The following is a 16143-nucleotide window of genomic DNA, read 5'->3' as shown; positions in this document are numbered from 1 at the left end:
GCGCAAAGAGGACAATATCGGCTAGCGGTGGGCTTGGGTTGTTACATTAACCCTAACCAGGTTTGAGCTGTAGGTTTAAAATAGCAAACGGAGAACTTCTAGCGCAAGTGTATGGTATTAGCAGAATGATTATCATCACAAGCATGATAAAGAGCTGAATATACCATTGGTATTAGCTAAGCTAACAGCCTAACACTAAAACAATTACATAAACACCGTCCATAGCCCATAACAATCAGCATATACAGTAGGAAATAGCTTTTAAGAAGCAATTGTCGAATTTCATCCTCCTCAATAAGGATGACCTTGTGAGTTTCTATCTATTTCAACAGTATCTGGGGCACAGAAAAAAAAAAAGAAAGAAAAAGTGCACCATACAATAGACATAACTAGTAATCTCACAACCCAACTCTTCTAGGTGTATAATTCCAGGTCCTTAATCCGGTTCAGGTACCCATCCCCATTATTACTTTCAGTACAGAATTCTAATGTAGGTCCCAAGAGTACATTTTGGTGAAGTAAAGATCTAAGCAGAGATATCACCTCACTTCCATATTCAGGCCATGAAACAAAGAGGGCTCCCTTGATATTCTTCATCTGACAACGTCCAAGCAAAGCAGCAGCCAAGCCATCTACAACACTACCAGATGGATAGTAATCAAGGCCCTTTAACAATGGTGAACCACCATAACCCTCATCTCGACTCTTTCTTTCAGAAGACGTCTCCAGCTTGAAAGCAAGAGTCTCATCAGTTGAGAGCCTGCCCCGAAAATTTTGGCTCTGAAGACTATCCAAGATCAGAACCCTCTCAGGAACAATTTTATCACCAAGCAGTAGTTTTGCAACAAGGAGGGATCTCTCTGCAGGAACAGAACACTGAATGGAAACAAGGATAACTTGTTCATTATCTTGATCAATGGAGTAAATGTTACAAGATTTGTCATAAACCGAGGGTTGGATATGGTTCCCAGAGAAAGGAATTTCAGGTAGGATGAGACTTCCAATAAGGGTTTTATCAGATAAATGATGGAAAAGATGTAGAGAAGGGGAAGAAATGGCAACGACAAGTAAAGATGGGCGGAGAGGTTCAATAGGTTTAGGATTGGATAACAACAGAAATGGGGAAGGAAGAGGTGGTGATGGAGGAGCGAAATTGTTAAGATCATCTTGGAAAAACCTTGAAGGAGGAGGAACCTCCGTTAGGATATCTTCCATTTTGCTCCTGTAAAAAAAATGCCATAGGAGTGCTTAATCCAGGCAGGGATTTCCAACAAAAATACCATCCTTCAACGCCTTATCAGTTCACAATAATCAGAATCACAACCTTCTNCTAGAGAGAGGTTTCCAGGGAGAGGCTTCCACACCCTTATAAAGAATGTTTCGTTCCCCATCCTCTTTGGGCTTTCCCTTTTGAGTTTCCCCTCAAGGTTTTTAAAACACGTCTGCTAGAGAGAAGTTTCCACACCCTTATAAAGAATGCTTCGTTCCCCTCTTCAACCGATGTGAGATCTCACGATCCACCCCCTTTGGGGCCTAGCGTCCTCGCTGGCACTCGTTCCTCTCTCAAATCAATGTGGGATCTCACAATCCACCCCCCTTCAAGGCCCAAAGAGACGTGCTTTAAAAACCTTGAGAGGACGCCCAAAAGGGAAAGCGCAAAGAGGACAATATCGGCTAGCGGTGGGCTTGGGTTGTTACATTAACCCTAACCAGGTTTGAGCTGTAGGTTTAAAATAGCAAACGGAGAACTTCTAGCGCAAGTGTATGGTATTAGCAGAATGATTATCATCACAAGCATGATAAAGAGCTGAATATACCATTGGTATTAGCTAAGCTAACAGCCTAACACTAAAACAATTACATAAACACCGTCCATAGCCCATAACAATCAGCATATACAGTAGGAAATAGCTTTTAAGAAGCAATTGTCGAATTTCATCCTCCTCAATAAGGATGACCTTGTGAGTTTCTATCTATTTCAACAGTATCTGGGGCACAGAAAAAAAAAAAGAAAGAAAAAGTGCACCATACAATAGACATAACTAGTAATCTCACAACCCAACTCTTCTAGGTGTATAATTCCAGGTCCTTAATCCGGTTCAGGTACCCATCCCCATTATTACTTTCAGTACAGAATTCTAATGTAGGTCCCAAGAGTACATTTTGGTGAAGTAAAGATCTAAGCAGAGATATCACCTCACTTCCATATTCAGGCCATGAAACAAAGAGGGCTCCCTTGATATTCTTCATCTGACAACGTCCAAGCAAAGCAGCAGCCAAGCCATCTACAACACTACCAGATGGATAGTAATCAAGGCCCTTTAACAATGGTGAACCACCATAACCCTCATCTCGACTCTTTCTTTCAGAAGACGTCTCCAGCTTGAAAGCAAGAGTCTCATCAGTTGAGAGCCTGCCCCGAAAATTTTGGCTCTGAAGACTATCCAAGATCAGAACCCTCTCAGGAACAATTTTATCACCAAGCAGTAGTTTTGCAACAAGGAGGGATCTCTCTGCAGGAACAGAACACTGAATGGAAACAAGGATAACTTGTTCATTATCTTGATCAATGGAGTAAATGTTACAAGATTTGTCATAAACCGAGGGTTGGATATGGTTCCCAGAGAAAGGAATTTCAGGTAGGATGAGACTTCCAATAAGGGTTTTATCAGATAAATGATGGAAAAGATGTAGAGAAGGGGAAGAAATGGCAACGACAAGTAAAGATGGGCGGAGAGGTTCAATAGGTTTAGGATTGGATAACAACAGAAATGGGGAAGGAAGAGGTGGTGATGGAGGAGCGAAATTGTTAAGATCATCTTGGAAAAACCTTGAAGGAGGAGGAACCTCCGTTAGGATATCTTCCATTTTGCTCCTGTAAAAAAAATGCCATAGGAGTGCTTAATCCAGGCAGGGATTTCCAACAAAAATACCATCCTTCAACGCCTTATCAGTTCACAATAATCAGAATCACAACCTTCTTCAGCAAAATTAAGATAGAAAACAACCAGCAACAAACATCAAGCCAACTAAACCAAAATTCACAACATAATAACTCTTCAAAATGAACAGATTTCAAAGCTTAAACTGGAGAAGCCTCCTATACCAAATTTAAGCTCCTACCTAGATTCAGAATTAGGTTACTCCACATAACTTTTTCAACAAGTTCTCAAATAAGGCTTCTCCTTCTGATCTTTTTTGTGCCTAATCAAGAAGTTCTTTACATAAATCTTTCTATATCACTCAGCCCTCGCTCATCAGTTTAGGTTTAGAGACCCCTCATTCCTAAGGCCTTTAGGATGTGCGTTTCTGTTTTGATGAATATATTAATTCATCTGCTACCCATCATTAAAACAAAAGAACTTATTCGACAAGAAATCAAACTCGATCGCAAATTTCCAAGAGCAAAAAGGAGTAGATCATTATACATGTTTTTTCGCCAGAGTTGCTTCGTTTTCTATGAGAAAAGGCAGGACCTCGGCTTAGTCCCAAAAATTAACGAAATGCGTATGGAAAATTAAAGATCTAAATTGAACTAAAAAAATATATAAAGGGGGAGCAGCGGGGCGAAGGCGGAGGAGAAGGCGGAGATACCAACCGGAAGAGAGGCCGTCGTCAGGGAAATTTAGTTCGGCAACTGGAAACTAGGATGCTTGGAGCTCTTCCTTACGAACGTGAAGAGAACTGGCTTTCGGTTTCATTTTACAGACGTGAAGATGAAAAAGGTTCTTTAATATTTATAATCAAATATATAGTTGAATATTTTTAATCAAATATATAGTTTACTCATTTAATAAGTGTAAAAGCGAAGCAAAACGTGGGTAGAGGACAACAAACATTACTTATAAAGGGACGAAAACTTTTCCTAGCATACGTGATGAGCCAAAACAAACAATATCTGCTGATAGTAAACTTGGGCTTGGACTGTTACAGTTGTTAACATAGTCAAGCATCGAACGAAGTTCTAGTGAGGACATTGAGCCGACGGATACATAATGGGTCAAAGCAGACATGTATGCTAATGGTAGACCTGGTCTGTTACAACTGTTATCATAGTCAGGCACTGAACGGGGTGCTAGAGAGGACGCTGAGCCTTCAAATGGGTGGATTGAGAAATTCCACATCGGTTGGAGAGAGAAACCACTATATAACAGATACATTTGCTAATGACATTACTTAACGCGCTAAAGCAGATAATATGTATTAAGGGTGGGCTTTAACTATTACATAAAAATTATTCTTAAAAACAGAAACCATGTTGAAAATGGTTCTCAAACAAGCCATTGATTACAAATACTGTTCAACAGAGAAAAACACAGCAGAATCTTGGGGATCTGGAAAGCTTCTTCTTAAACACAGCAGTGAGCAGTGAGCAGAGGATGAAGGTTCATCTTTCAAGTCAATGAAATCATTTATTGGTATGTTTTTACATAAACAGAGAGAAATGAAGGCTCAGCAGTTAATGAGAAAGAATAAATAATGAAGTCAAGGGTGAAATTCTGAGTTCAACAAGTATCTGATATACCTTAGTGTTTCAAGCTTAATATACCTCTGCAAAACAATCAAAAGCAAAACAGGCCAAAACCTTCAAATCAAGATTTAAATTCCTCCAACTGCCAACCCTTCTCCATCTTGCATCCTTTGCTTACCCCGACCGAATGTATTGATCAAATGATACACGGTTCGTTCATCCAACTAGACGACGCCACGACTGACTTATATCCAGTTTGGCAAGAACCACATTGTATGACTAATCTCTATCTCAATCTGCCCACAAAATAACATGGAAACTCACTAGCAGTCCAAGTAATGAGATAAACAAATTTAAGTACAAAAGTCCGGTGTTGTCGCCCTTAAAATCCACGAAAAGGTAGGAGGAAAAAGTTTCTTATAATTATTTCACAAATAATCCCGGGAGGAGAAGGAAACATTCTTTACAAGGGTGTAGAAAGCTCTCCCTAGCAGATGCGTTTTAAAAACCTTGAAGGGAGGCTTGAAAGAAAAAACCCAAAAAGGACAATATCTGCTAGTGGTAGGCTTGGGCTGTTAGAAATGGTATTGGTGTAGCCAGACACCGGGCGATGTGCCAGTGAGGAGGCTGAGCCCAGAAGGGGGGTGGACACAAGTTGGTGTGCCAGTAAGGACGCTGGGCTCCGAAGGGAGGTGGATTTAGGGGTCTCACATCGATGGTAGAAGAAAACGAGTGCCAGCAAGGCACTGGGCCCTCAATGAGGTAGATTGTGAGATCTCACATGGGGAGGAGAACGAAGCATCTTTATAAGGGTGTGGAAACCTCTCCCTAGCAGACGCGTTTTAAAAACCTTAAGGGAAAGCCCGAAAGGGAAATCCCAAAGAAGACAATATCTGCTAGCGGTGGACTTAGGCGTTACTTAATCTAGTTTCTAGAAAGGGGTGAAGTTTTAAGACTATATGTTAGTGTCAAAAGCTTAAATGCAGAATGATAATCATATGCAGCAGCAAATGCCAGTTTCTGTTTCTTGTAAGACAATCCAAATGGTTTAAGCATTCATACCAGACCTTTCATGTATACAACAGTAGTATTTTCTGCATTGATTGTTCCTTGTCAATCTTCATGATCTTCTTCACCCTCAGAATCTGCAAAGTCAAACGAATTGTGAGAAAGCCGAGACAAAAACTCTAAGAATATTTTTCGATATCGTTACATCGAGAACAAAATAAGCCGAGGGTCGCCATAAAACTTTCCTCTATCCCATAAACAGTTCTTTAACCTCGACCTCTACCATATACATAAAAATGAAGTAAAAACCGAACGTCATTTACACGGGTGGATATAATCACCTGAACGAACATCTTCACTAATCTGTCCTCTAGCTTCGATTTGTTTAACCAGCATTCGATAAATGAGCACCCACCAATATATGTGAAGAACTAAAAGGCAAAATAGAAGAGTATTGAACACATAATAGTAGATTGGTCCATCAACTGGATGTTTGTTCTTGTCCAATACAAGGAGAACTTCATAGCTGAAATAAAATGGAGAGAAGAATTAGGCAACAATATATGAGTTCATTGGACATCATGTAACTTATCCCTCTCAAAAGTTACAAACCTTGTGCTCCAAAGGATCCAAAATGGATAGTAGATGAGACGTAACAATAACCAAGACACAACAAAAAGTACAAACGCAATGCTAGCCAACGTCTCGGCGCCACCGTATTTGGACATCTTTCCTATCTCAAGAAAAACATCGTTTGCATCATGAAGAGCGAGCACCACAGAACCGACACGAGCAAATCTACAAGAACAATATAACATGTTGGTCTTTCCATAAATTGGACTAATGTTCTGCTAAGTACCATTTCAATAGTATTTACACAGCATGATAAGTTTTCAGTGCAATATGTAAATGAACACAATAGACAGGTTGAGCCCAAAACATTTCATTCTTTTAGTAAGTGATATCATCCAAGCAAAACACTTCAAAGCTTTAAAGAAAGAAAACAGTAGGACGTACCGAAAGATGTAGGAAAGTACGATGAGAATGAGCGTTGCTACATGGTGGCTCATGGACACCCCGAAGTCCGAACGTCTTGTTTCCCAAAAAATCAAAGCAAATATGGAGTACGTATAAAATCCAGCCGCATACATATATAATCCCTTCAATTTCAACCTGAAACATATAAGATAATAATCGATGAAATCTTGTAACACTTGGTCTCTTGATCGAAGATACAAGTTTTATGTCATTTGAGCTATATTCACGTTGACTAACACTTCAAATAATTTAGTTTTCGTATTTTTATAAACAATGATAGAATCATGAATCTGCTCATAATTATAATAGTGTAAGAGTGAACTTCATGACAACACTGAACCATCACAAATAACAGATAACTCTAAGACTCTTACTTAGCACTTTGGTCAGGCCAGACCTGATCTCCTGGTCCTACCCAAAAATGTTTCGTGCTAGTAAACCAAGGCTCGTCATACGTAACGGATAGAGCCAACAGCTCTGCAGAAACAAAGTAAACACATTTCCAGGCTGACTCCTTAAATTTCCTTATCTTCTTCTGTTTCTCATCCGTATTTGCATCCTTCAGCGGATATCCCTTGCCAAAGATCAATCTTCTTCCCACTTTCTGTAAGATATATTCATACCATGGCAGGTTAGGAACTAGAGCACAAACATAATTTTAGTACAAAGGGAGGGATTCCAACAAGAAAAATGCATTTTCATGATCAATCTTGTATCATTTTCATAAAAAGATTGTTTAGAATCTTTATTTAAGCATTAGATTCATTGATACATGGGTTAGATAATCAAGAAACTGCTCAAAATTCCACAATCAGGCACCTGAAAAATTCATGTATATGTAATTACATTATAGTTTAAATGGAATATAAAATGCATCCAATGTGCTTGAAGTTTCAGAAAGTTCATCATATCGAGCTTGTGAACTTCAGAATACAGAGTACCCTACAACACAATGAGTATCCATCGCCTAAAAGCACAAGCGCATGATCAAACAAGAAGGTATCTAGTCCGGATAACATAAACAACCAAAAACTTCCTATTTTGGGCCATCCTCAACACAATGAGTATCTAAATTAAAACTTGAGTAGTGAATAAATGAGCGATTGAACCAGAGCTCCATTCCAAATACTCAACGCAGATTAAAGCCTAATCGTCTTTATGCAAAAACAGATGGCAATAAAAGAAACATAATCATTCAATGAACAATCAATACATAACCCGGTCAACGGTCAATTGAATCTCAATTCAATCAACGAAATCAGCCAATCCAATGATTAAACAAAATCAGTGCAATGATTGAAAGTTACGAAAGTTGAAAACGGAAGGGAAGTGAATAGAATACCTCAAAGAGAAGCCTGTCGAGGAAAAATCGAACAGTGGGAAAGAGGAGCGCAAAAAGGGGAAGAAAAGTGAAATCCTCATAAGAAGGGAAAGATTCATGCTCCCAATCGATTGACCTGAAAGAATCAATGAAACCCATCTGGGATTTTGGGGTTTTTGATCGAGTGAAGAAGAAAGAAGACGATGAACGGATCGAAAAAATCAACGGAATGAATCCTCTCCCTGTTTCTCTCTCTCTCTCTCCCCCTCCCTCTCTCTGGGAATTGTTTTCCTCTCACGGAGTGGTGTTTTGTGTGGGTTGGCAGCGACTTTCACTCGGCCAAGTGGTACGAAATTTGTGGGCCGCGCGGGTCAATGTTCGTGTTGGACAAACTTCCCTTTTTCAATTTTCATTGAATGCAACAAGCTGACCATTCCCCTCTTTACAATTATTAACCTTATTTTACACCATGTTCAAACTTGGAACAACCGAGTCGTCTGATACCGAACCTATCCAAGTTGATATCCAATTCGATAGATTCGAACCACTGACCTCTAACTAATTGAGTTTCGTTTACGATGATAGTATCGTTTCTAAAGCTAATGTTCAGTTTTTCACTATTACAATGGTTGGTAAGAACGTTTATAAATATGAGTTTATATATTATTGTCCTCGAAATTTGGGCAGGGTAATGAACTTGACTCACACGACAACAACGTTAAAATTTGTTTGAGATTATAAAGAACTTACCTTTTTCGACTCTTATATGATTTTTGTCGACTTTTTTGAATTAGATTAAAGGAGGACCTAATTGGGCTGGACTAGGGTAACCCGAGGCTAGGGCACATGCCCTATAAGGTCAACTAGTGAACTTGAGCTTCTAACTAAGGTTTCGGCTTAGTTTTCTTCGTACTTTAGCTCGTTTTATTATACGTTGAGTTTTTTTTTTCATGGCCTAATTTCACTCATAACATTATCCCGGACTCCCTAGTTGGGATTCATAAGCTTGATCAGCCTCAACCTATCAAACTATCAAAGGACAGGGTGGAACTAGCCTGAGTGTCACTAGTAAATAATTGATTTGTTTGTAATGATTATATCTATGTGTTACGTTGATATAAGAGTTCAGCTTTAAACCTATAACGAAGTAACTTGTAATTAACAAATAAAAATTAATTAATCTGAAATTTTAACTAATTAATTTTATATGGAAGCCGGTAAACCCGTAAACATTAAATAAATATTTTATATATATTAGACGTAGTAAAAAAAAATATTTAATTTGAAGGGTTTAAATTAATATTTAATATATTAAAAATAAAAAAGGAAATATATTTTATGGGTTATTTGAAGTTTCAATTTTTTTTTATATTTATATTTAAAAAGCTTAAAAATGATAAATTTTATCTTTTTCTATTTAAAATTATAATATTTAAGACTGAAAAAGAAAGTAATTTTAAGTTTTAAATATATTTTTTTAGACAAGGTTGAAATGGAATATTTTTTATTAATTAATTAATTTATGTTTGTTAACTAACTATAAATTAGTTGTGTAGGTTTTGCTTGCGAAGGATTTTCTCTTTTTTTCACTCAAGTACGATTACGTATGAACGAAGAATCTAAACGCGATTTGGATTAAGATCTTCAACTGGAATATGTTCCCTGTATCGATTTTGTGGAATCCAAATTGAAGATTTGAGAACATCGATAATCTTGGCTAAAACCAAGATGAAGGTAGAAGGAATTTGATGCCCAGGTACCCCAATAAAATAAAAAAAAAAAGAGAAAAAAAGAACATTCGAGTTCAATTGCAGATCGGTTTGTCTAAATGACTGCTTATTTTTCAGATGTTTTTGCATTTTTGATTTGTGTGTAATCATTTAGATATTTGCCTCTATCATCTCCATTTCCACCACCATTTTATGTAATTGGTTCTTACTTTTATTTGATCTCGGATCATATAATTGTTTTTCACTTCACATGTTACAAAACTCTGGCTTAATTTGATTCGTTGGTGTTCCGTTTCGTTGATTTGTGTTTTTGCCCACAAGGTGTTTGATAAAAGTCCTCAGAGAAAACACCGGATAATCAAGGTGTTTTCTCAACTAATTTTGATTCAGATTTTCAAATATTCAGTGCTGTCTCTTGATATGGACGCTGATTTTGGAAGTCTATTGGTTAAAAGTTCTTATTTCTTCAATTTATACAGCTGAGTAAAGGATAAAGGCTTATTAAAACCATGCCAAAACAGAGAGAAACTGGAAGAACTATGTGAGTAGCTACGATCTTAGTGATACAGGGGAAGGAAACTTCTCTACTTGTTAGATTGGCTTGAGAGGATTCAGCTATGAGATCAAAGGTATTGCAGGGGGCTTACTCCATCTCTCTCAAGTGAGTTGAGTAAGGACTTCCCATTTGAAAGTCAGTGAGTATCTGTCGAAAATCCATTGCTTCTTCTTTGAGTTTGACATTCTCTTGAATAACCTGCTGTTGAGACTCCGTTAACTGATTCAACTTCTCCATAAGATTATGATTCTCTGTCCTAAGCCGAACCACCAGTGACCAAAGTTCATCAAGATGCTTCCGTTTCCTCATCCGTGACCTTCTTGCCGATTCCCGATTTGATATCATTCTCCTCCGCCTCCTCTCATCGATGCTGATCCTAGTCTTCTGGTTCTGATCATCACCTTCATCAGTAGTAGAGGCTGAGTTAAGAGGAATATAAGACAATAATTCATTGATATTGAGGTTTTGGATCATGCCATACTTTTCAGGTTCTGGAAAGTGGGCTCCCGAGATTTTCATACTCAAAATTATAAGCAGTCTGAAGAGGTTTACAAGGAGATTGTGAGCTGATAGGGAGGCACGAAACATAGGATAAGAGGACTGTTTTATAGGAAGGAAACAAAAAAGGAAAGAGATTAGAATTATTTAAAATGACATCACCAAAATGTGATATGCACATTCTTTTTCAACGCACCAACATTTGTATCCTTATATAAAATTCATCAAAGTAATAGCGTGTCCTTTAAATATTGTGTGTCATTTAAGTATTGGATGTGGCATGGATAGTTTCTGGTTTGTTCTGCATTTTATAAATGCTTCAAGAATCCACTTCTATCAAACAAGAATATTTTAGCAAAGGAATGAAAAGTTACATATTGTGGGCAATCACTTGATCATATCATTGTTGATCATTGTTGGGTTATGAAGTCTACTGATCATATCATCGTTGAGTTATGGAGTCTGCTGCTTATTTATAACTTACTCAATTGTTATGCATAGTAAAACTATATATGGTAAATAGTCATACACAGTAAACGGAAATATATAGTAGACGACTATTTATATTGAAAAGCTGGTAGAGCTCTGATGATTATATATAGTAGATGCTATATCTGGTAAAGCTACATATAATGAGCTAAACCATATATATACCCTTGGGGAGTGCTTTGAAAATGTAGTTTCTGTATTCTCTTTTACGGTACATACTTGAAATTATCAATATAAACCTCTAGCCAATATTCCTTCTTGCATTTTCTCTCTCTTGTTCTTTGTGTTCATCTAGATCGAGTATGTGCGTTGTTGTGCGATCCTAGCAATCATTCCCATACTAGTATAGTGCTTGTCTAACACATGTAACACATGATTCTTCTGATGCTTAAGTTAGATTTGAGTTATATAAACTTAGTTATTCAGTGTCTGAGTTATGAAATATGTAAATTAAGTTCATATGTATTGCTACTTTGGTTAGGATGTTCAGTTTGATGAATAAGTTTCCAACTAGAGCTTTGTACTATTTAGCTCTCACCATATATATGTATTTCCCCAGGTACCTTGGCTTCTTTCTCCCCGCCCAGTTTGGAGATGTGGCAGTGCGTACCTTCTTTTCACCCCGCCCAGTTTGGAGATGTGGCAGTGCCTACCTTCTCCAACAAACTCTTTGAAGTAGCCACCTTAGATAAATGCCTCTGTTTCCACCTTAAGGTAAAAATCTAGTTTTAAGTTCACTACTTTTTACTTTTCTTACTTCACTACAATTAACACATACTTCATAAATAAGTGGTACTACGATGATAGTAAGGGCATTTCGTTGGGACAAGAAGATGCCTTTAGAATAGTGGGCTAATTCTAATCCCAGGAAATAACGTCGATACCCCATGTAACAGCCCAAGCCCACCGTTAGCACATATTTTCCTCTTTGGACTTTTCCTTTTGGGCTTCCCCTCAAGGTTTTTAAAACGCATATGCTAGAGAGAGATTTCCACACCCTTATAAAGGGTGTTTCGTTCTCCTCTCCAACCAATGTGGGATCTTACAATCCACCCCCTTCGAGGCCTAGCGTCCTCGCTGACACTCGTTCCATTCTCTTTACTGGCACGCCGCCTTGTGTCCACCCCCCTTCGAGGCTCAGCCTCCTTGCTGGCACATCGTCCGATGTCTGGCTTTAATACCATCTGTAACGACCCTAAATTTTCCTATTAAATCTAAGGTCATTACTATACTAATAAACATTTAATACGGAATTACTTTAATGAACTCTTTACAATTTCAACATTAACCTCATGTCTCATTTATTACCTCGGAATAAACAAATACAAAAAGACAAGAAAAAACAATACTGAATTAAATACTTTATACTAACCTATATTTTATTAAATGCAATTACAACCAACCTATACTAATAAATGCATAGGTTAGTATAGATTTGCATGAGGTTGGTTATAATTGCATTTAATAAAATATAGGTTAGTATAAGGCGTTTAATTCAGTATAGTATAAGACGTTTAATTCAGTATTGTTTTTCTTCTTTCTTTGTATTTGTTTATTCCCTAAGTAATAAATGAGGCATGAGGTTAATGTTGAAACTCTAAAGAGTTGATTAAAGTAATTCCGTTTTAAAGGTAAGATTAAAAGTATAATGATGACCTTTTTGATTCAATAGGAAAATTTAGTTCATTACACCCAAAATTGAACTTAAAAACTCTGTTAGGATGGCATTTCCAAGAGTGAATGTTGGCCTAAGATGCACCAGTAATGATGATATTGTAGTAATGCAATCAAACTAGTTCTACGCCCAGAAACAAACAAAGAATAGTCAGATTTGGATTGCTTAATACCAAGATTAACAAGGCATGAGAAAACTTGTCAAAACCACCGTCTAGATAATAATGCCTACATTGATCGAAAGAATGAGTACGATGCTAGCTACAACAATATTCCTTATTCATATTAACATAATCACGGGGAACAAACATTCTATGAGATCCCATATTGATTGGAGAGAAGAACACAACATTCTTTATAATGGTGTGGAAACCTCTCCTTAGCAGACGTGTTTTAAAAAATTTGAGGGGAAGTCCGAAAGAAATAACCCAAAGAGGACAATATCTGCTAGCGGTGGGCTTGGGCTGTTACAAATGGTATTAGAGCCAAACACCGGGTGATGTGTCTGTGAGGAGGCTGAGCTTTGAATGGGGTGGACACGAGGCGGTGTGCCAACAAGGTCGCTGGGCCCGAAGAGGGTGGATTGTGAGATCTCACCTCGGTTGGGGAGGAGAACAAAACATCTTTTTATGGGTGTGGAAACCTCTCCGTAGCATATGCGTTTTAAAAACTTGGAAGTTTGAAGGGAAAAACCAAAGAAGATAGTATCTACTAGCGGTGACTTGGACTGTTACATGTTCATAGAAATATTTATGGGAGATGATACACCATAAGTGGGGTAAAACCAAATTCTGGAGGACTTAGTTACAGAATCGTGGGTCAAACAACTTGGAACGCTGAAGCATTTGCCTATAAAGGAGGAGGCTTGAATTGACTTCAAATTTTCTTGTAACATATTCATTCATGAGTGCATTGATTCAATACGAGTTCAAAGGATAAGAAATTCATAATCCTGTTTAAATTTTTGTAACTCGCGTATATGATACTAATATATCATTTTTATATACTCGTGTCTATCGTCTATGGATTGATCTTATGTTTAAATCTAGACAATAGACATAAACATATCTAGATTATAAATGATAATCTTAATCTATCAATGATGATCAATGTTTGACGTGTTGGTGTCGATGAAAAAGTCGAGATCTAGATTTTATAGAAATGTTGATGAAATTTTGAAAAAAGTCATGGAAATTGTTTGAATTAGTCGGATGATTTACTTATGCTATGATTTAACCCTTTTAAATCATTATTTCTAAGTATAAACAATATTGATGTGTACAGAAACATAATAACTCAAGTCCACTGCTAGCAGATATTGTTCATTCGTTATGTATGTTTCATTCTCTTCTTCAATCGATGTGAGATCTCACAATCTATCCTCCTTGGGGACCTAAGTTCTCGTTGCACATTGATCGTCCGGTGTCGTCGTTACGTATGATTCGTTCTTCTCTCCAACCGATATGAGATCTCACAATTCACTTTCCTTGGGGGCCTAGTGTTCTCGCTGGCACACTGACCGCTCGATGTCTACCCTCATTGGGGCCCAACGTCCTCACTGGCACACGACTTTGATACCATTAGTCACACCCCAAGTCCACCGCTAGCAAATATTGTCTATTTTGCCCCGTTACATATCGTCAGTCTCACAGTTCTAAAACGCATTGATTAGGGAGAGGTTTCTACACTATTGTAATGAATACTTCATTCTCCTATCCAACTGAGTTAGGATCTCACATTCCACCCTTCTTGGGAGCCAGCGTCCTCGCTAGTACACCGCCCCATTAGTCACAGCCCAAGCCCACCGATGGGAGATATTGTCAGCTTTGGCTCGTTACCTATCGCTATCAGTCTCACACTTTCTAAAACGGGAGAAGTTTCCACTCTTTTAAAGTTACAAATGGTCGTCAAACTCACTATTTTAATTGTCCACTTTTAATCATCATATCTAAAAATATATATAATATTTATATGTAAATATCAATGCCATTAAAATTTTTAGAAATTATGAAAATTGTTTGAATTATTCAAAGGGACTTAATTAGGCTATAATTTGACAAATTTTAATCAAATATCTAAAAAGACATTCAAATAATCTTGAAATTTTGAAGAAATTGATATTATTAATAAATGAAACATTAACGTTACGTAAACAAATTATAATATATTATATTGTTTTTTATATTCATATTTATGTAACAATCGATGAATAGGGATATTCAAACCAAGGAAATAATAATTAATTTAATGCTTTTATTAAAATTCATCAATATTATAAAATAAAAGTAAATTAATAAAAATACAGACTTTTCACTTTCTTAAAAAAAAAATAATAAATAAAAATAAATATTGTTAAACATTTTCTTAAAAATTTAAAAATACTCATATTAATAATATGAATTAAAAGTTACATTAAAACTATTTTTTAAAATAGCTTTTACTAACATCCATAGATCATCGATTGCTTCTCACTCAATCTACTTCAACTTAAATTTTAAATAAAATTCCTTTACGAGCATTTTCTGATAAATTTAAATACTCGAATAAATGATTAATTTTTAAGTTGGTTTTCAACTCAACAATTAGTTATTTGAAAATAGATAAATGATTTTCACCTTAGAAAAAATTACATAATTTTTTCAAAATTTATGGGTGTTTTTAAAATATGTACAGACAATTCTGTGTATGAAGTTTTTTCTTTTTTCTTTTCGAAAGTTGAAATTTTTTTAAATAAAATATTGTCTGTTATTTAATTAATTAATTATTATTATTATTATTTGAAAGTTTAAGAGTATTTTTAATCTAAAAAAATAAAAGAGAGAAGAAGAATGTGATACGTGTGTGAAGACTGAAGTCAAAAAAGACAGATTTCATGAGTTGAAATTATTTAGTCCCACATCGGAAAAATTCACGAAAAGGAGCAACGAAACTGCTATAAAACCGGGTCCATTTCCCTTGTCTTGGCCAAACAGCCTTCAAACTAGATCATGGGGTCGGCTGCAAATGTGGAATGTTGATCAAGAGATTAGTCGGACTGTCTGCTAAGACATTCTGCGGCACCGACAAGATGGTCACATTGCTCAGAAAGGTAAAGGAAATTATCAATCTACTGGTATGAGATTTATGGTTCTTGGTGGGAAACATTTATATATGAGATCTTAGTAAATGCAATTGTGAAGATGAGTAGTTCTTAGTAAATGCAATTGTGGAAAACATTTATATCTATATGAGATCTTAGTATTGCTACACCCAAGTTTTGTGTGTTATCTAATTTCCTTCACTCAATTTTCTGTTTTTTTTTTTTTTTTTTTTTTTTTTTTTTTTTTTTTTTTTTTTTTTTTTTTTTTTTTTTTTTTTT

General features: G+C 36.5%; 4 protein-coding genes across 5 annotated transcripts; all 4 read right to left on the bottom strand.

Moving 5' to 3' along the window:
* Window positions 1-149: 149 nt before the first annotated feature.
* Window positions 150-3582, bottom strand: LOC111797725. The gene is made up of 2 exons (XM_023680837.1): window positions 2978-3582; window positions 150-1324 (listed from the first exon to the last, which is right to left on the bottom strand). The coding sequence occupies exon 2, from the start codon at window positions 1213-1215 to the stop codon at window positions 415-417; it is 801 nt and encodes a 266-aa protein (XP_023536605.1). The 5' UTR covers window positions 1216-1324; window positions 2978-3582; the 3' UTR covers window positions 150-414.
* On the bottom strand, window positions 1803-3719 carry LOC111797715. The gene is made up of 2 exons (XM_023680826.1): window positions 3599-3719; window positions 1803-2875 (listed from the first exon to the last, which is right to left on the bottom strand). The coding sequence occupies exon 2, from the start codon at window positions 2866-2868 to the stop codon at window positions 2068-2070; it is 801 nt and encodes a 266-aa protein (XP_023536594.1). The 5' UTR covers window positions 2869-2875; window positions 3599-3719; the 3' UTR covers window positions 1803-2067.
* A 457-nt stretch (window positions 3720-4176) lies between these two features.
* Window positions 4177-8156, bottom strand: LOC111790058 (LAG1 longevity assurance homolog 3-like). Of its 2 annotated transcripts, none has more exons than XR_002814450.1 (7): window positions 7860-8156; window positions 6892-7121; window positions 6497-6652; window positions 6092-6277; window positions 5821-6005; window positions 5534-5616; window positions 4177-4767 (listed from the first exon to the last, which is right to left on the bottom strand). XR_002814450.1 is itself a non-coding variant. In XM_023670885.1 (7 exons), the coding sequence occupies exons 1-6, from the start codon at window positions 7995-7997 to the stop codon at window positions 5585-5587; spliced, it is 927 nt and encodes a 308-aa protein (XP_023526653.1). In that variant the 5' UTR covers window positions 7998-8156; the 3' UTR covers window positions 4177-4767; window positions 5539-5584. The 2 variants fall into 2 exon arrangements, 1 of the variants encoding a protein (XP_023526653.1); XM_023670885.1 differs by having other exon boundaries at window positions 5539-5616.
* A 1509-nt stretch (window positions 8157-9665) lies between these two features.
* On the bottom strand, window positions 9666-11661 carry LOC111786831 (basic leucine zipper 43-like). Its single transcript, XM_023667076.1, has one exon. The coding sequence runs from the start codon at window positions 10710-10712 to the stop codon at window positions 10212-10214; it is 501 nt and encodes a 166-aa protein (XP_023522844.1). The 5' UTR covers window positions 10713-11661; the 3' UTR covers window positions 9666-10211.
* Window positions 11662-16143: the final 4482 nt, after the last annotated feature.

The sequence above is a fragment of the Cucurbita pepo genome, chromosome LG01, assembly GCF_002806865.2.
Source record: "Cucurbita pepo subsp. pepo cultivar mu-cu-16 chromosome LG01, ASM280686v2, whole genome shotgun sequence".
NCBI classification, from domain to species: Eukaryota; Viridiplantae; Streptophyta; class Magnoliopsida; order Cucurbitales; family Cucurbitaceae; genus Cucurbita; species Cucurbita pepo.
The sequence above is the reverse complement of the archived record's forward strand: the minus strand, read 5'-3'. Positions and strand labels throughout refer to the sequence as shown.

Bases quoted from the DNA above. Each gene is read 5' to 3' on its own strand.
- LOC111797725 (XM_023680837.1), bottom strand. From the start codon at position 1,215: ATGGAAGATATCCTAACGGAGGTTCCTCCTCCTTCAAGGTTTTTCCAA.
- LOC111797715 (XM_023680826.1), bottom strand. From the start codon at position 2,868: ATGGAAGATATCCTAACGGAGGTTCCTCCTCCTTCAAGGTTTTTCCAA.
- LOC111790058 (XM_023670885.1), bottom strand. From the start codon at position 7,997: ATGGGTTTCATTGATTCTTTCAGGTCAATCGATTGGGAGCATGAATCT. The intron at 7,122-7,859 runs GTATTCTATTCA...TATATCTTACAG, and splicing joins TCGACAGGCTTCTCTTTGAG to AAAGTGGGAAGAAGATTGAT. The intron at 6,278-6,496 runs GTACGTCCTACT...TTGTTCTTGTAG, and splicing joins GTACTTTCCTACATCTTTCG to ATTTGCTCGTGTCGGTTCTG.
- LOC111786831 (XM_023667076.1), bottom strand. From the start codon at position 10,712: ATGTTTCGTGCCTCCCTATCAGCTCACAATCTCCTTGTAAACCTCTTC.